General features: G+C 32.1%; 1 protein-coding gene across 1 annotated transcript in view; it reads left to right on the top strand.

Moving 5' to 3' along the window:
* The window catches only part of LOC145239863 (protein Mis18-alpha-like), a 100,661-nt gene extending 79,466 nt beyond the window's left edge, over nucleotides 1-21,195 (top strand). The window contains exon 6 of the mRNA XM_080103431.1: nucleotides 13,170-21,195. Within this exon, the coding sequence (XP_079959557.1) occupies nucleotides 13,170-13,388 (219 nt within the window). The 3' untranslated portion in view covers nucleotides 13,389-21,195. The remainder of the gene's footprint in view (nucleotides 1-13,169) is intronic.
* Nucleotides 21,196-21,464: the final 269 nt, after the last annotated feature.

Below are 21,464 nucleotides of genomic sequence, written 5' to 3' on the forward strand. Positions count from 1 at the left end.
TCCTACACATTAGACACCAATTAAGCAAGATTCCCTGAATTTTATTTTCTTCTTAAGACTCTTTAAGCTTCAGTTTTAGATATTTATAATATCAAAATGATGCAATGTATTTTAATATATCTATATCTATCTATCTATCTCTCTCTCTCTCTCTCTCTCTCTCTCTCTCTCTCTCTCTCTATATATATATATATATATATATATATATATATATATATTAGTGGTCTGACAAGGCCACAAGGGAGACAACTAAGTAAAAAAAAATCCCTAAGCAAAATTCATCCCAAAGCAGCGAAACTGAAGCTGGCCTGCCAGGACACTATATATACAAATGTAGACAAATTTTGGCATATTTTATTGGTTTGAAAATATAGGTTTATTTGTACCAATTGTCATAACATTGTAATCATAGAATAGTATTATAAACTTCGAAAAGCCTGCAAATTTTCATGTAGTTTTGTCGCATGGAACCAAAGATATGGGCATTTTAATATTCAATTTGGCTACCATTTTATTTATATATATATATATATATATATATATATATCACATTTTGGGGCAATTTTATAAGTTTGAAATCTCAGTGACTATTAATCAGAATTTAAGAAATGAAGGCTTGTTGGAAAGGTAATGATCTGAATTGTGGTCTATTGCACATTAAGGGGATCATCCATCATCCAGAGCCTATTTTTTTGGCACTTTACAGCCATAAAATGTTTCAGTCATAGCCATTTGTTTTCTTAGTTTTGCATATGAATTGCAAAATATCTTATATTTCCCTAGAGCTTCTGACTTTGATGAAGGGGACGCTAAAACTTGCTGCTATGGTTTCAAATGATCTTAAATAATAGCAAGGGGAGACTTAATTCCAAATATTTCTTATGTTATATTTCCCATTTTTGGTTTTACAAACATAAATTTCACAGTGTATAAGGATTATTTGATACGGGAGATATTCATAATCGTACCCGATTTCTAAAAGAGGAGGAGATATAACATGAGAAATACTTGGAATTAAATCTTCCCTTACTGTTATTTCTGATAATTTGAAACCATAGCAGCAAGTTTAAGTCTTCCTTCTATTAAAGTCGGAGATTTGGGAAATATATATATGTGTGTGTGTGTGTGTGTGTGTATATATATTAATCAAAAGAATTTTTCATTTTGAGTTTTATTTGCACAACTTTTGGTCGATATAACCCTTGACTTTCGTCAGGTGTAAAAGTTGCCACGTTTTGGCAGGATAAAAAAATAGGAGGCGGGAGGAGGTCAGCTCTTCACTCCGTTTCAAATTTTTGGATCTTAGTTGGAAGTAAGTTTGCATGAATTATTAAGATTAAATTATCAGGAAACGTTGAAGGGTATTATTATCAGTCATGATGACAGCATATGAAAAAAATTTAAAAACTCATTAAAAATAAACAGATAACATGAGACACGTGATTGACCATACTGAAACCAGCAACCTCTTAGTTCCGTAAATGTTATGTTTCTAAGAACTTACAATTGGTTGATGAATTTAATTAAAATTTTAATCATAATAAGTTAGAAATTATATCCCTAAAGTTTCCTGATGATTTTATTATCTTTATAATTTATTTAAACTTACTTACAACGAGATCCAAAAATTTGAAACGTTGGAGTGTACAGCTAACCTCTCTTTTCTTTTTTTTTTTTCCAGCAAAAACATGGTGACTTTTACACGTGTCAAAAACATGGTGACTTTTACACGTGTCAAAAACATGGTGACTTTTACACGTGTCAAAAACATGGTGACTTTTACACGTGTCAAAAACATGGTGACTTTTACACGTGTCAAAAACATGGTGACTTTTACACGTGTCAAAAACATGGTGACTTTTACACGTGTCAAAAACATGGTGACTTTTACACGTGTCAAAAACATGGTGACTTTTACACGTGTCAAAAACATGGTGACTTTTACACGTGTCAAAAACATGGTGACTTTTACACGTGTCAAAAACATGGTGACTTTTACACGTGTCAAAAACATGGTGACTTTTACACGTGTCAAAAACATGGTGACTTTTACACGTGTCAAAAACATGGTGACTTTTACACGTGTCAAAAACATGGTGACTTTTACACGTGTCAAAAACATGGTGACTTTTACACGTGTCAAAAACATGGTGACTTTTACACGTGTCAAAAACATGGTGACTTTTACACGTGTCAAAAACATGGTGACTTTTACACGTGTCAAAAACATGGTGACTTTTACACGTGTCAAAAACATGGTGACTTTTACACGTGTCAAAAACATGGTGACTTTTACACGTGTCAAAAACATGGTGACTTTTACACGTGTCAAAAACATGGTGACTTTTTACACGTGTCAAAAACATGGTGACTTTTACACGTGTCAAAAACATGGTGACTTTTACACGTGTCAAAAACATGGTGACTTTTACACGTGTCAAAAACATGGTGACTTTTACACGTGTCAAAAACATGGTGACTTTTACACGTGTCAAAAACATGGTGACTTTTACACGTGTCAAAGATAATATCAACCGAACCTTTGTGCAGATAACACTCCAGATAAGAACAATTATCCGATTAATCTAAATAATACAAACATTCATAGCTCATCTTAAAAATGCAAAACTGTAATAAACTTTACTATTTCATCATATTGTTCATGATTTCATCAATTTATAGTAGAGTAGAATCACAGATGGCAACCAATTTGTGTGCAAGAAGTATAAGACAATGGAGATGGATGATAACTTAAATGTTGAGAAAATATATCTGGATGGTAAAGCAACATTAAAATATATCTGGATGGTAAAGCAACATTAAAATATATCTGGATGATAAAGCAACATTAAAATATATCTGGATGGTAAAGCAACATTAAAATATATCTGGATGGTAAAGCAACATTAAAATATATCTGGATGGTAAAGCAACATTAAAATATATCTGGATTGTAAAGCAACATTAAAATATATCTGGATTGTAAAGCAACATTAAAATATATCTGGATGATAAAGCAACATTAAAATATATCTGGATGGTAAAGCAACATTAAAATATATCTGGATGGTAAAGCAACATTAAAATTTATCTGGATTGTAAAGCAACATTAAAATATATCTGGATGGTAAAGCAACATTAAAATTTATCTGGATTGTAAAGCAACATTAAAATATATCTGGATGGTAAAGCAACATTAAAATATATCTGGATTGTAAAGTAACATTAAAATATATCTGGATGGTAAAGCAACATTAAAATATATCTGGATGGTAAAGCAACATTAAAATATATCTGGATGGTAAAGCAACATTAAAATATATCTGGATTGTAAAGCAACATTAAAATATATCTGGATTGTAAAGCAACATTAAAATATATCTGGATGATAAAGCAACATTAAAATATATCTGGATGGTAAAGCAACATTAAAATATATCTGGATGGTAAAGCAACATTAAAATTTATCTGGATTGTAAAGCAACATTAAAATATATCTGGATGGTAAAGCAACATTAAAATTTATCTGGATTGTAAAGCAACATTAAAATATATCTGGATGGTAAAGCAACATTAAAATATATCTGGATTGTAAAGTAACATTAAAATATATCTGGATGGTAAAGCAACATTAAAATATATCTGGATGGTAAAGCAACATTAAAATATATCTGGATGGTAAAGCAACATTAAAATATATCTGGATGGTAAAGCAACATTAAAATATATCTGGATGGTAAAGCAACATTAAAATATATCTGGATGGTAAAGCAACATTAAAATATATCTGGATTGTAAAGTAACATTAAAATATATCTGGATGATAAAGCAACATTAAAATATATCTGGATGGTAAAGCAACATTAAAATATATCTGGATGGTAAAGCAACATTAAAAAAGTTTTTTTCACTTCTGACAATGACTGTTTTGTTGTTACTATATCCAGCATTACCGATAATGCATTACAGCTTCATCTGTCAATATCCATCTTTGTTATTGGTGACTTTAATGCTCATCATTCTCTCCCAGATTGTCCCCTTCCCCATAGGCTCTTCTGATAATTCACGAATTTCAGCCATCTTTACTTGTTTGCACATGGTGTATTAATTTCCTATTCTCCTCCATCTAGCTCTTCTGATCTGCATGCTGCTATTCATCTTGGGTTGATTTCTGTGAAGTTTTCTGTTGACTGTCCCTTCTATAAGACTAGCCTGGATGGCCGGGTGTTGGGGGGGGGGGGAGTGGTCGTAGGCAGGCACCTCAAACCTGTACTGCGAAGGAGGAAAAGAATGTGAAAAAAAAGATGACGTCTTTGCTGTTGTGTCTATCACCAAACCGGAAATGACAAAGGCTTAAATTAAGGCTAGTCAATCAAAAAGAGGAGATGACTTTAGAAAATATCAGCAATAAAAGCGACCCCTCCCTGTAGAAAAGTGCCCAGTTGAGGGTAAAGGAATTAATGTTTTTGGACAATTTTTCTTTGTCATCCGAAGGGTTAAGTTTCAAAACGATACTGATCTCATGAACATCCATCGCCTCTGTCAAAAGTTTTAGGCAGGCATACAAACATACATACATTTAAACAGACAGGTGAGATTTATATTATAGAAGACATTTAGCTACATGGAGACTAACTAGGATGTGGTTCGCAGATTCCTTTGTGACTTATCAAGGGGTCCTATCTTTGTCCTATATGTGACTAGGATGTGGTTCGCAGATTCCTTTGTGACTTATCAAGGGGTCCTATAGTGTTGCTGTTGTTCCATTAGTTTCTTTGTTTTATAATTGACATTTTCATTCTTTATCATTAGTTTCAAACCAAACCTCATTTTCCTCCCTGATTTTCATGTGTTTGTGCTGCTACCATTGGCCTTCATAGCCATTACTATAATTAGTATCGTTGAGATAGTTTTAAGGTTTTTAAACATGCTACAATGCCTGTTAGAGAGCAATCTCTGAGGCTAAGTCTGGCTATTCTCAGAGGAGTTGTATCTCATCTCAAAAGGTCAACGAATGTGGTTTTTGAAGAATCTACTAGTTTTGTTAGTCTATTAATAGCTAGTCTGCTATTCCTACTCTTTTTGTCTTATAAGAATAAAACCGATCTCTTAGGTCGTCATTTTTCTGGCAATTGTTCTTTTAATCACTCTTGTGCTATTCTTTCTGATTTTCCTTCAAAAACTGATCTTTCTTTTGCCGCTGTCATCATCACTCAGATGGTTGCTAGGGTTTTTTTTTTATCTTCACCAGTTTAAGGTTTTCAGTTCTGATTTAATTTCTGTTATTCTTAAACATTGTACACCGGAACTTTTTGCTTGAAATTATTCTATCTCTGTTTATCTCAGTTCTGTTACTCTTTTTGTTTTTAGTTTCTTTTGTTTAATGCTAGTAATCGACCTGAGTAGACTAAGTATTGTACTGTTAGCCAAGTTGGTCAATGGCAAGCTTGTTAATTTTTTGGAAAGTCTGGACATTGCATTTGACATTTTTAATACGTTCAGTGAGTATGACATTTGAATCTTTTCTACAAACCTCACGTTTATGGCATTGGTGGTAAGATTCTTGACATTATTAGGTCTTTTCTTTCTGATTGAAGCTTACAAGTAATTGTAAATAGCGTCTCTTTGTTCTTTTTTCTGATCAATGCTCGTGTTCTTCAGGGATCTATTCTAGATTCAACATTTCTTCTCTATATCAATGGTTTTCCAGAGAATATTATTCAGAAGATTAGCATCTATGCTGATCATATCACTCTCCTGCTCTTGTCTATCTCGGATCAGTTGAAATATTCAGTTGATGTAAAAGTTGCCTTGGGTTCAATTGTAGATTGGGGTACAAAATGGCTCGTTTCATTTAATCCTGTTAAGACTTAGCAGCTTGTGTCTTTTAATTGTAGACGTGTCCCTTTTCTTCCTAAGACATTCTTGGATGGCCTCTGCTCTTTAGGAAAAATAAAATCTGAAACTTCTTGGTTTTTCTTTCTTATCAGATCGTTTTTGAAGTACATAATTAGATCTATTGCTGTTTCTGCTTCTCATAAAGTAGGTTGTAAGCACTTTCTCACACCTGATGCTAATCCATCTACTAATTTATTATCGGACCATGTGCGGAGTATGGTCATATTTGGGCTGGTGAATCTCTGGCCTATTTGAGGGTTCTTGATAAGGTACAGAAATGTATCTACAATTTAATGCTTCCCATTATTCTTCTCTCTAACCTCTCTCTCTGACAAGCAGGATGTTGCTAGTCTCATTCTTTTCTATAAATACTATTATAGCATGTGTTCTTCAGAATTATTTGATCTATTCCCTGCTTCCTTTCTTCCAGCTCATTTGACTCGTTAGGATAGTGAGCTCCATCAATTCACTGTTTCGATACCTCATTTTAATACAGCTTCCTAATCCAATAGCTTCTTTCTAAGAATCACAAGCTCCTTACATTAAGTTGCTTCATGTTTTGTCTGGAGATATTTCTATTTTAAAAAAAAAAAAAATTGCTCCCTTTTGCTTTTATTAAAGTCTGTTCTCTCTAACTCTCCAAACACTTTAACACTTGAGGCTATTTTGTATCTCTTCCTATATATAAAAGAAATTGTTTAACATTTTTTTCTCTTTAGATCTGAAAAATAAATGAAAAATTTTGAATTATTATCCTCTCAACCAGACAACACAGCAAGTTATAAAACAATATCCTAAAAATTTATGTAAAAATAATTAAAAAAACATGAAAAAAATTTAATCCAATCATAATTTTTTTATCAAACATTTTGAAATCAACATTTAATGAAAAATTATTTCACATACATAAAAGTTTTTTAAATCCATTTAAATTTTAAGTATTTCAAGTAATATATGAAATTTAATTATAATTTATAAGATCAACAATGTATGTTATGTTTTGGTAATGCTGCCACTTTAATTGATCTCAAGAAAAATTTTTAAAAACATTTTATGAAAATCCTTTTTATTTTATTTATTAAAATCTTCAATGAAGAATATATTTGTAATATTGATTCATATTTCTGAATCTGAGAAGATTCTAGACGGTTATGAAATAGCACAATATAATTTTTTTTAATTTAAATCATCTAAACATGCTAAATTTAGCAATAATTCGATAAAAGAATTAACCATCTCGATTTCTCAAGTTACTTCCCTTATAGCTGCAGTCGGTAAAGAAATTGTTTTTTATGACTGAAATACTAATTGTGGTTATTGATTTTAAACCATTTTTGTAATAATACTTTACTACTTAGCAAGGTAGGCCAAAATCTACCCAAAGACAAGGATAGTATGACTTTCAGTTAATGATTAAATCGCAGTATGACTTGACAAATATTTGTTGACACCAATGAAAACGGCCGTACTGTAGTCTGCAATTAAACATCCTTGTAGTAACATGTTCTACAAGTGGAAAATTCTCTAAAAACAGAAACTATTTGTAGAAGTTCTACTTGATTTTGAGTGTGCAGCTAAATAGTAATGCCAGCAATTGCAAGAATATATAAGATTCTTTTAAAATATGATTCGCATTGATTTTAATATTAACTTTATTTCGATTCTTTAAATTGGCTTTTAATTATTTAAATAAGTATCATTAAAAAAGTACACTCAAAATTTCACTTAATTACGATTTGAACTGTAAATATGAAAAAAAAAAGACATGTACTTTTCCTTGTTAGTTTCATACTTTAATTTATGCAAATTAAATATATCTGAAAAATATTTTTTTTACTTTAGTGTTCCATGTGAATATTGTGATATATTTTACTTGAATAAAAAAGTAAAATACTTGCCAGTTCAATGAGGAGGTCAATTCACCTCCAAAATATTTTCAGGTGGGAAATGAAAGTAACCATATCAATATAAATATATGAATAATTATTGAAAAATTAATGTAAATATGAGTCGCTGGTGTTTAGAAAACATTTTAGAATTTCTTGGTACTGCTTTAAACTGGGTCAGGTGTTGTGAAATTTTTATTGCTCAAGTTTTCTTTTGATTTCCATCCAAATTAAGTTCCACATAACGGGATCTTTGAAAAAATTTAAGTTTTCAATAATGGTGCACAAAAGGAGACTGGAACTTTTAAACACACCGGGAGTTGGTACATGCATCTCTCAATTTAAGTATGAAAGCACAGAATCAATACAATTTTCCATTATATTTTTTGTAAATTCTTTTCACTCCCTTATAAAAACTTATAAAAATATGTAAATTTTTTATCAATTATTTTTTTATTCTTTAATTGCATAAAAGATATGTGATTAAAAAAAATAAAAACAATTGATAAAAACGTTTATATATTTTTATAAATTTTTAAGTTTTGTTTCTTTTTTTTGTTTTTTTTTTTTCAAATATAGTTGGTTTTATTATTTAAACCTGTGTAATCTATTCAAACTTATTATATTGTTTGAATTTAGTGCTTTTAACATGTGAAATATTCACATTTTTAAACTGTTAAACTATTTTCTTTTTTTAAACTGCTAAGAATGTGACACATTCATAGTTTTTTTTATATTTCTATAAATAAATATATTTTTAAAATATTTAAATAGTTTTACAAAATATATAACATTAACATAGTTATTTGATAAGATATGCAATTAAAAACTGAAACATTGATAAAAAGATATGCGATTAAAAAAATTGATAAAAAAGATTGTAATAGATTTCGCAGGTTTAAATAAAAAACTAACAATATTTGAAAAAAAAAACTTAAATATGTTTGAAAAAATATATTAACACAAATTTATAAAAATACAAACTTTTTTATCAATTATTTTATTTTTTTCATTGCATATCTTTTTAAATAAGTATGTTTAAAAAAAAAAAAAATAAACATAAAATATAATTGAAAATTGTATTAATTCTGTGCTTCCATACATAAATTGAGAGATGCGTGTGCCAACTTCTGATGTGTTTAAAAGTTCCTGTCTCCTTTTATGCACCATTACCAAGTTTTCTCATCTTTTCAAACCTGAGAACACTTTCATGAATGGAATGTGTGGCATGAATTCTTCCATTCAACAACTGACATAATCTTATAATTCATCTATTACTAATAAATTATATTTGAAATTACTTTTACTGATTGATAGTGTTGTGTGTATTGCTATAGTAATTAGCATATAATTTCATTTTTGTTGTGTGTATGATTTAGTAGTTAGCATATAATTTTATTTTTGTTGTGTGTATTGCTATAGTAATTAGCATATAATTTTATTTTTGTTGTGTGTATTGCTATAGTAGTAGGTATCCCAAACTGGCCTAGTTTAGGTGCGAAAACTAGTAAATAAAGTAAAATTTCCCTTAACTTCAACTTGCGATATCTCGTTTATTTTTTGGGTTATTTTGATATGGTTTTGATTTAAATAAAATTTAATCTTTTGTCTTTATAGATATATAATTCTTTTTCTTGTGTCTTTAATAGTTTTTTTTCAGGATTTTTCAAGTTATGCCTCTAATTTTGGTAAATGTCGCTTTATTTTTTACACAAAAAAAATGTTGATGTTTTTCAAATTTGTTGCGCTTCATATTGTGAGTCTCTAAGTATATAAAAATGGTATCATTTTAAAGAAAAAAGGGTCACTTAATAACATGGTGAGGTTATTAAAAGGTTATAAGTGGTTTTTCTAAAAAAAAAATCCAACTTGAAAACTTCAGTGAAAGAAACATGAAAGAAATTTTATAGTAAGAATTCCGAAAAAGGCATCGTTTTGTAGAGGAATATCTCCTCTTTAATAATCTGTTAGTGTCATGTTTATGGCCCCATAAATCAAGGAGAGCACACTAATAAAAGTTGGGGTACCTACAGAGATTTTCAACTTAATGTCAGAGAGACCAATTATCCACTGTCAGCTAGCCAGTAGCCACACAGCAGCACAACGTACTGACTGACTGAACAGAAAAACATAAACAAACAACTCGTTTCACTATGGACTTACAAAAGTTCTTAGGTGAGTTTGTTTTTTCTTTATTATTTAAAAGTTATAGAAAGATATTTTTTTAATTAATATTTTTAGAACGTCATTAAAAAAAAATGAAAATTTACAATTTAAAAAATAATGCCAGTTTATTTTCTATAGCTTTTTTCAAACTTTCATATGTTCTTTCATGGCTTTCTCCTTTGGTTACGGTTGGATAAACTTCAGCATTGTTAGATTATTTTAATTAAATTAATTAATAAAACCGTGTACAAAACATTTTTAGTTGTGTGGGACTGACGGAAACTTTTATTTTTTTCGGTTGGATAAACTTTAGCATTGTTAAATTATTTTAATTAAATTCCATAAACAAAAGTTCGGCTAGTGACTTATGACGATAAAGTATATGTTTTGCTATTGTTCAGAAACATAAGTTTTTTTAATTATGAAAAAAAAAAGAGAATTAAAAAAAAATTATTTAAAATAAATTACTTAAAATAAGCATTATTTATTTACTAATTTTTTGTTTCTTTGTTTTGGATTCGTAAAACATGTCAACATTTACGCTTTGTAGAAAAAAACTGACTAAATATAAAAACTCAGTTCCAAGGCTCTATATTAAATATTTATATCTATATTAAATTATTTTGTCCTAAAATTTGAAAATAATTACAAAAACTTTTTATGTCAGAATTAACAGAAATTGTGACAGAACGCATATTAATTTTTTTTTTTTTTGTCGTCACCCGTACATACACTCATAAACAATAAAAGTGGTTGCAGGACAGAATGGCTGGCATTCTGCAGCAAAGAAGGGTACCAATCTCAAATCACAAGTTATCCGGCAAATAGGTTTAATTATCTATTTGAAAATGCCCTGGCAATATATCACCATAAAGAGCACATAAAATTATTTTTATCTGTGTTTGCAACATCTTGCAATATGAAATTAGAGTGTTTTGGCTGACATTTCTGATGAGAGACTACATTCCCTAGTTGCTGCAGTTGGTTTGCTGAACATTAATTTGACCAAACCTTTCTGGAAACTTGTTAACAGCACTATTCAGTATGTTGACTTCCATCACTATATCAAGAAAATGGCTCTAAGTTTAGAATGCTGTTTCAACAATCCCCAGTTATTAAAATCTGACTGTAAAGGTGTATTTAATGGGGAATTCTTTGAGGAAGGCAATGTGTCTCTCTGTATTAGTCTCACAGCCCCTGAACTTGTTTTAGAATGTTTGCGCAAGATACTCAGTTCCTCATTGTCACTAAGCACCAGTTGCATGACTTTTTAGAAGGAGGTGCTTTTGGAAAAGATGTAGATCAGGAGACGAGAGATGCCTTGAAGAGTTGCCCTTTAACAAATCTGTCAGGTGAGCATGCCTTTGGAGATTTAGATTTTAGCATGCAAACAAAACAACATGTATCACTACATAATCGATCATCTTCAAATATGCTTAAGCGCAATCGGACAACAGCTTGGTTGGAAGTAATACCATCAACAAAGAGCCAATCCATTCTGAGCATTTCCAGAAAACATGCAAAACATTTGCGACAAAAACATGCACAACAAGAAGCCCTTGTGAAACTTCGTGTCCAAGAAAAAATTGCACAAAATGAAAGATTAAAGAAGGAAAAAGAACGTCAAGCTGCTGCTGAGAAAGAGAGAATTATTAACTCTGTTATTAAGCATGGTGGTCCAGTGAAGTCTGATAAACAGATAAAAAAATTTCAGAAAGTGGTTTGGAAGCACTCAAAGACCAATTGAGATACCTCAAGGTTGTTTTAGGTGTCAAAATGAACACCAGTGGAAATAAAGTTCAACTGGAACCTGCTCTCTCTGACTACTTGAAAAGAAATCCAATTGATTCATCTCCACCTCCACCAAAGCAACAAAAAATGTCTTCCCTAAGTGAATCTGCTGAACATTCAGATAACTCCTGCAGTTGTGATGAAGATCCATCTCAGGATATCTTCAGTTATGAACATCAAGGACAATGGGTAGCTGTCTACTATGACACCAACTTTTACATTGGCCAAGTCATTGATATTATATCTGCAGTAGAAAAGATTATTTTCGATGGCCTTTATCAAATGACATTGCACAAGTAGAGTCAGCATTTGTCTACAGATGGGATTTTGAGGTAATGCCAGTTTCAAGTGATGGTAGGATTTGGAGGGTTCCTGAGATATCTACCATAGCAGAAGCCTATGAAAGAATTCTGAGAGAAGATCGATAAGAAAGGAATTGTAGTAAGACCTAAAATATCTTTCTTACTTGTTTTTTAAGTTGAAAGTTTTTCAATGTTTAAAAAAAATGATTTGTGCCTTTTTGTATAAAAAATTTCTAAATATTATTGTCGTCGGTGCTTTTTTGGCGAGTTCAAATTTCCCAAAGTAAAAGTATTTCTGTGGCAAAAAGTTTTGTTATTAAAAACAAGGCAACCATTTTTTGCAATTCCTCACCCCAAAATTAGTAAAGTTGCAAAGTTTCAAGCTTCTACCACCAATGGTTACAGTTTTATAGCAATTTCAGTAACGTATACTTTTGACTCATTTTTTTTTACCTTTTTTGCCCTTTTTACAAAATTGCCTGTTTGACTGCTTTTACATGGTCCACAATTGAGTGGTTTTATCAATTTATAATTAAAAGAAAGAATTATCTTGATCTCTAATGTGTTTTGAATCATACTAAGAAGATTCAATACATTAGCTATTCAAATGAAATTGATATGAACAGTTAAAGTTGCATTTCCGTGTCGTATTTTCACTGTTTTCGCGTTGATAGAGGGATTTTGCCTAGTGTTTAAGTTGGTTTCATCTAATATTTATTGCCTAAATTTGTATTAATTTTCATCTACTACAAGATGACATAACATTTATAAGGATTTTTCACTTGTTAGTAGCTTACATTTTTAGTTATAGACTATGAAATTTGGCTTCTCGGCCATGATAGCAAATTTCAACTTTCCGACAAACTTTGAATGATCATAACTTGATGGCTAATTGACCTACCAAAATAAATTTGGTATTTTTGTAAATGGTTTACAAAAATCTACATGCCCACATTACTTTTTTTTTTAGATATGATAAAAATAAAATTTTGGTTTGGGATACCTAATAGTAGTTAGCATATAATTTTATTTTTGTTGTGTGTATTGCTATAGTAATTAGCATATAATTTTATTTTTGTTGTGTGTATGATTTAGTAATTAGCATATAATTTTATTTTTGTTGCAGGTAAAATATGTTTTAGTAAGCATGGATGAGCGATTACGTGCTGTTGAGAAAAAACTTGGAATGGCTCGTGGCAAGATGGAAAACAGTATTTCTATGGAAGAGACAAGCAATGTTCATGACAGTCAGCAGAGTGAATCCACTCTCGTTCAGCAAGCAGATTCACAAGAAGAACGACACAGTGTATCTTTTACAACTTCTTCTTCATTTGTTTCAAGTTGATTTCCACTTGATCCTTGATTTTTGCTTTTCACAGAATCCACTGTTAGAGAAAAATAAAAAAAATCTTTTAATAAAAAAAGATGTTTTTGAGGGGGTTTTATTTTGTAAATATTTAATGCTAGATAATAAAACTAATATTTGTATTTTGGGGGATAAATAATTTTAGTATTCTGTTCAATTTCCTGTATGTATGGAAGTGAAACCTGGCCAGTAATTGTTGAGAACATGCATTGCATGAAGAGAAACGAGAATGATACAATGAATGTGTAATGCAAGTGGTTAAGAGAAAAATTAAATCTAGACAAAATGTGTGCAAACATTATAAAAATGCATTCTTAGATCAAAAATCATCTTAACATCCATTTTGAATAAACTATCTTCATCAATAATTTCAGTATGAAAAGAAAGATGTTGTAGATTAACATCCTTTGTGAAATCACCTCCTCACTCTCAAAAGATGAAACTCTTTTCAAGCAATTATGTATGTGCACCTGATAAAACATGGTGGAAAGATGAAGAAAAAAATTTGAAAATTTGAAGTGAAAAATTAGTTTTGCACATGAATTTAATGTAACATGAGCTCATTTCTGAACCATTCTAGTGTTTTAGAGCAGTTAATCAACTTTTTAATTTTTAGCTATGGGAGATAAATTTTGTGTTCTTTTAGGCAATTACGTATAGTTTTATGACTTTTTTTTTTGTGGAGGAGCTTGTTACTCTTACATAGGGTTCATGATAGTGAGTTTTTTTTTAAGTTTCCATTCAAACTTAGGGTTAGGGGAGTTTCTTTTAGTGATGGGCTTTCCATTTGAACTTACAGTTAGTGGTAGAGTTAAGAAAAGGTTTTTTGAGGAGGAAGTACCATTCAGACCGAAAGTCGAGGATAACTTTTCAGCTTCCCTCCCCCCACTAAACACACACACACACACAGAATTTATATCCCACAGCAAAAATATTTATGACCTGTAAATGGGTGAACAATTTTACATTAAATTTTATGCAAAGACCTGATGGAAGGAGGTACATTTTCTGTAACTTCTCAGTTTTCATGATTTTATGGAAACTCATTATTCAACAATTTTTCTTAGTAACGTTCCTCTTGTCCTGTTTATTTGTTGTTAGCAATTTTGAATGCACTTCTCTTCAACAATGTGCATATTTGCCATCTTTTTAGCTATTCTGAATACTTTATTTTTTTGAAGAATCTCTTTGTACTGTATTTGAAAATCTGGCTTGCTCAGCCTCCGTCTTGCATTTGTATATTTTCTTACTTTCACATACACATTCTTATTATTCACCTTCTAACCAATGATTCCTTTGTTTCGTCTATTCTTTGATGCACTTCTCTACTTCCTCATTTCATTATGATGTCATGCTATGCCTTGGGACCTTTCCATAAACCTACTTGTTTGGTCTCTTACATCGTTACAACTTCTTCCATTGGTAGCCGAACACTCCATCATTTGGTCTCTAAACTCGTTTCATGTGTTCTCCATTCAACCTTCATCCTTTTCTCTTGAGGATAAATTTTCTTTTTACCTTATGAGCATGAAACTGCAAATAAACGATTTGTGCTGTGTCATGATTTCTTCGCTAGGCATCGATTATTTTCACTTTCTTTTTCCTAATCTACTCAAGTCTTTGTTATACCATATTTATATATAAGTTAAGATGACATTTCTTTAAATAAGATATGACAATGCTGCATAGTAAATTAATAACAAATATTGCTGCAAGCTGTTTTTGTATTATCAACTAGTCAAAAAGCCACCTACATGTCAGCTTTTGCCAGCACTTTATACAGTATCAACAATATTATAATTTTAAGTTCTCCTTCCATCACATACCGAGTAGTAGTAGTTTTCAGTGTGTAATAAGAAACTAGCCAAGGACATGGCGCAATCAAAAAAAGAATGGGTGCTATTTTTTTCTTAGCCCACATGACACCGTGAAAAGGGGACTTATCTCCAAACTTCCCTTTCAAAATAGTCATGAAGTTCTACTACTTAGTTTAATACTTAGTTTTTCTTTCTAAACGAGAGTAGAAAATGGGGTGTGGATGCATTTTTGGCAGCTCAGAAACTCACTTCCTTTATTTTGCCTGTCATCTTCAATGAACGAGTGATGTTTCTGACAAAGGGGAAAAAACGCTGTATTATGCAAGCAGTAGATAAAGATAACTAAATTCTTTCTTCATTCTATTTTTCTTGCCATGTCACTGATAAGGGTGCTAGAGGTAAACATTTTCCTGAGCTGACATTATTTGTGTGATAATCAGGAATAATCTTGGAGTAACTCCCATGGGGATTATCCTTTCAGCAGATGCAAAATATGGGGGTCTGCTGTATTGTCGTTTGGTGAATGGAGTCTGGACCATGCAGTAATTTCTGATGGGTCGTCTCAATGTCATAACAGTGGAAACAGCTATTGGCTTTTCCTTTTCAATGGTATACAAAAGTCTTCCTTCTTCACTTATTCTTTCTCTTGCTTCCCCTCTGTGCTGCTCTTAATAACTCTGCTGAACTTTTTCACAAACTCCACAACCTAACTATGAAAACTTCTAACAAAAAAATCAAGTTCAACATAAACTCCCACTACAAAGTCTCTTTCTCTAACATCAAGTGTCTATATTCCAACCTTCCAGAAGTCGGAATCCAATTATGGAAGACCGAACCTGACCTATTATTCTTCTGCCAATTTCTCCATCAAAGGCTATTCTAAATTCACATCCAAACCTGACCCTCAAAATTGCCATAGACATAAAATATGTGTCTACATTAAGGATACCTTTTTCAGTGGCAGGGACATTTCCAAAGAAGAACCAAATCATCTCTACATGTGCTTTAGATTAGCACTTATTCACAGCACAGCATTTAAATTTTGCCATCTACCTTCCCCAAAATGATGAAATAGCTATCTTTTGAGAATATCGCTAAACAAATTAATCATACCCTGTCTGCTCATCTTCTTGGCCAACATTCACATCTGTGGAGATTTGAATGTTCACAATGTTCAATGGCTAATCCACTAAAACAAAACGGATGACAAAAGGAGATTTTGTCATGATTTCTCCCTTGCTTATGAGCTAGCACAGATTGCTAACGAATCCACTCACATACTTGATGCTGATGAACAATTTGTAGATATTTTTCTAACAACATGCCCTGAACTGTTCTCATCCTCAGTTCTGTCTTTGCTAGGATTTTTTGATCATTTGGTTGTCTCAATAAAGATCAAAACAAAGTTGAACAAAACCTTGAAACAATGTATCCATACTTGATTGCTGACTGGTTTCTAAACATTCATACTCAAACTGCCCTATGCTCTGTTTAAAAAGAATGCACCCGATTTAAGTGATTAGTTAAACATCAACATAGACAGCTACCATACCCTTTAAGAAATTCCAACAGAAATTGAACAGCCAGTCATGGTACACCCCCGAATATACTGGCGCCATTGCACACAGAAATCACTACTTCAATTGCTTTAAACATAATTAGATGTTTTGAAACTAAAGTTGCCTTTAGAACTGCTAACAATCACAGCAAAAGGATTATAGAAAACGCTAGAGTTATATGCTCAATCTATCAAGTCCAAAATAAGAACGAAGGCTTGATTCCCATGAGTTTTAGTGAATAACAATGTTCTGAGCAGATGTGAGTCCTCTATCCTAACCATCACCAACAGTCCTGATATGATTTCGTCAGCATCTGACAAAGCTAAAATTTTTGACAGAACTTTCTATCAAACGCAACCCTATGCAATCAGGGACACCTACCTTTCAAATTTTCTGTTAAGACCAAAAATAATCTGAGTGACATCCACTTATCCGTTTGTAATGTTGTCATACTCAAAAAGAAATCTTGACTCTAGCAATATTTCAGTCATAGTACTAAAAAAAACTGGAATTAGTACCCATTCTTGTAAAAATCTTGTTCAATCGATGCTTAAAGGAGAAATGCTTCTCAACATCTTGTCATTATTTTTCCCAGTATTTAAAATACTAGAGATGGATCTTCTGCATCTCAGTATAAACCAATTAGTCTTCTGTGTGCCATGAGTAAGTTGCTTGAATCCGTATTAAAATTTTTAACCTACTCAGTGACAAGCAATATGGTTTCCACCATGCAAGATCTACAGCTGATGTACTGGCTGTAATTTTACATAGTATCAATGAATATATCGTTTCAAGAACAATAGCTATTGACATATCAAAGGCATTTGACAGGGTTTGGCATAAAGGTCTACTTCACAATATTTCCAGTCATGAAATATCTGGAAATGTCTTCTCAACCATTGAATCTTTTCTGATAGGTATATACAAGTAGTTGTTAATGGGCAAAAGTCTGAAGCTCAAAGTATTAATGCTGGTGTGTTTCAAGGATTCATCCTGGGCCCAACTCTCTTTATGATTTTCCAACTTGGAGCATATGGTGCAATGAGGCGAAAGATGGTTAATTTTAACACATCCAAAACCAAGCTTCTAGTTTTTTTACCATAAATGCTCTGATCCCCACTTGGCTCCAATTGATATGAATGGTTCTTGTCTCAAAGAAGCTTCCTCCTTCTGGGTTTAACCTGAAATGGTAGACATACATCATCTGTTGCCAAGGTTACTGGAAAAATTGTTGTTATTCTACTGCTCCAGAAGGTATCTCACACCCGACGCAATCTTCTACCTGTATAAGAGCCAGATAATCCTAAAATGGGCTACTGTTGCCACATTTTATAACATAGTGCATATGGTATGCATGTGAGAAAATCATCAGCAGCTGTAGGATAGCTGACTAGCAAAAATATTAGCAACAGTAGCCGTTTTTGCGATATGCAAATTAGCAAGTGTGTGCAAGCTTGCATGACAAAAACAGGAAAGAAAAGTACACCATATGGTCAAGAAGAGAAGCAAAGTGTGTGTTGGGGAAGATGGACGTGTGAACACAAGGGCGAAAAAGTGCTGGTTATGGCCAGCGTTAGATGACGAGGAAAGAGCCTTTTAAAAAGCACGTTATATGGCAGAGCTTTGTAAAAAATGTGTGTGTGCAAAAAGACTTTTGAAAGTTAATGAAATGTGTTATTTTGAAAAAAACCACAAATGCATTTTATTTGTACTTAAAAAAATGCTGAGTCAGAGTTCTATTTCTTTGTTTGTTCCTTTGCGACAAAGTCTCAGACAACGTGCAGGTCCAAGTGTTGCTATGTAGCAACACGGCTAAAGTGTCAAAACCAGCTTCAAAATGTGGTAGGTGATGCCCTTTTTTTCTCCTTTGCAAAGCTGTCTCTACTCTATCATTATTTTTATAGCAAGTGCACGTCTGAGCTTACATCTGGTCCTTCTCTCCTAAGCTTTCTCAAAAAAAAAAACCACTCGTCTAGCTATCAATAATTTCCTCCACTCTATCTAAACGCAAATTCCATAAACAAAACTTCTTTTCTAGAACTGCTCGCCTGTGGGACTGTTCAGCTGGCTTACTTTCCAGCTGATTACAATATGTTGTCTTCAGATCCAATGTAAACAAGCTATTGGGCCATCCCCTTGATCAATATCTACCCAATTTCCACCACTAATCAGTGAACACTGTACACTCATCAACCTTTATCTTTGTTGCTTTTGGACTTTGAAAAGTGGTGACTTTCTAGTAAAAAGAGAATACATAAGAATAATATTGGAGTTTTTTTTTGTTTTTGTTTTTACCCATCAGTAGTTTTCACATGAGTCATTATCAATGATTGGTTGGAATATGTTGGGTTCCCTGGAATCTGAGTAACAAGTTTCCCCAGATTTCCAGGCTTCTCTGCTTTCAGTAATCATTTACTATTATTATTATTATTATTAGTAGTAGTAGTATTAGGCATGACAAAATAACATTTGGTGGTGAAAGAGACAGGTGAAGCACTCTTTAGCATTGGTAATCGCCATTGGCGAGTTAGTGTCTTGATAAAGTATTAGTCCTCATCACCACGTTTGGCATCAGGAATGGCATCTGACCTAAAGCAAATCTTGCCTCAAATAAGGAAATGACTTCCAAAGAGAATCACTCGCATTATATGATGTATAGTTTAGCATGTAAAACCTGTTGAATATGAAAACATTAATTAAATTTAAATTTTATTCATTTGTAACAAGCCATAAAAGAAGCTGATTTTGTTTAATAAAAATTATTTCAGAATTTTTGAGATGAGGGTTGATAATTTTGGTTACTCAGAGTACTATTCTCATCTCACAACTTTTTAGTTGATGTAAATTCCGACCTTCTATAAGTGTGTCCTATAAAATTCTGTCATCTATACAGAATTTTGAACTAAATCTTTTATTCAATGTACAGGGTACTGTTCTGTCAATCCATGACATGGCAGAGGTAATTTTGAGCATTTTTAACGAAACAAAAAGGAGTGAAAAAATATATACACAACAAATAAGTTACTCTTCTGCCTGCATATCTTGGGTGTTATACATATAATTTTTCTATCTGGATAAGTTTTCTTTTTTGTGTATTTTACCTTATTTTAAAGCATTTTTTAGTTTAGTACAAAACTAGTATTAACTCTGTTAAGTTAGAACGAAAAAAATGGCTGACATTAGATGACCACGTCGAGTCTTGATAATTGCTCAAAAATCGAAAATTACACAAAAATACTGTTACTAAAGATATATAGTTCAGTTGAACATTTCGCACATTTGGTGATTGTTTAATTTTCAATCAATAAAACATTATCAAAACTCAATTTGACCACTCAATGTCCATAATTTTTTTCATACTAACTTAGCAAAGATGACTAATTTTGCATTGCACTAAAATATGCTTTTAAATAAGTTAAAACACCAAAACATTTATCCAGATAGAGTAGCTTATCTTGTTTTTAGTAACATTTTTTTGTGTATATTTATTTTGTTTTTCTTTTTTTATCCCATTTTTGCTTTCTTGTCCTTGTTAAAAATAACTGTAATTTTTATTTTTCATTAATATTGCTGCATTGAGGATTCACCATTGAGTTTTTGTTGTTTCAATACTTGAAGACTTTTTTGATATAATTTTGATGGTGCACAGTTTCTAACCTGACGGATTTTTTGTTGTTGAATTTGTTTAAATTATGTTTTTGATTTATTTATCTTTCCTTTGCTTCAAAACGTTGTCTTAAGGAGAATTGCTTCCCATCACCCTGGAAAATCTCATCAGTATACCCTGTATTTAATAATTCAGGTGATCGCTCATCTCCCTCTCAGTACAGGCCAATAAGTCTCCTGTGCGTCATGAGTAAGTTGCTGGAATCTGTGTTAAGTAGAGAAATAATCAACCATCTCAGCAAAAATAACCTTATTAGTGACACACAATATGGTTTCCGTTCTGCTAGATCTACAGCAGATGTGCTTACAGTTGTATCTCATAGGATTAGCGAATCGCTCGACAGAGGCAACCTTTCTAGGGCAATTGCTCTTTGATAAGGTATGGCATAAAGGTTTACTTCACAAGATTTCCAGCTATAGTATAGCTGGAAATGTCTTCTCAATTATTAAATCATTTCTCTCTGATAGGTTCATAAGAGTAGTAGTTGATGGGCAGAAATCAGGGGTCAATCCTGGGCCCAACTCTCTTTTCCTGATTTACATTAATGATCTTCCAAATCACATCCTTACATCACTCGTAGACATTTATGCTGATGACATCACCATCTATGGCAGCACATCAAAAACCGTAAACGACCAAGTTCTCTCCAATTCTCTCTCCTCTGATCTTGAGCACATAGTACAATGGGGAAAGGAGTGACTGATTACTTTTAATGCATCTAAAAAAAACTTCTATCTTTAAACCATCAACACTGATCCCCATCTGGCATCAATTGAAATGAATGGCTCTCATCTTGGGGAGGCCTCGTGTTTTGACAAGCTTCTGGGCTTGACCTTTACTCCTGATCTGAAATGGAATACGTACATTAAATCTGTTGCTAAGGCCGCTGGAGAAATGGTAGGATCCTTCTATCGATCCAGTAGATATCTTACTGCTGATGCTATTCTCTGTCTATATAAGAGCCAGGTACGTCAAAGGATGGAGTACTGTTGCCACATCTGGGCAGGAGCTG

The sequence above is a fragment of the Euprymna scolopes genome, chromosome 19 (genome assembly GCF_053919585.1).
Source record: "Euprymna scolopes isolate OS-2025 chromosome 19, ASM5391958v1, whole genome shotgun sequence".
Lineage (NCBI taxonomy): Eukaryota > Metazoa > Mollusca > Cephalopoda > Sepiida > Sepiolidae > Euprymna > Euprymna scolopes.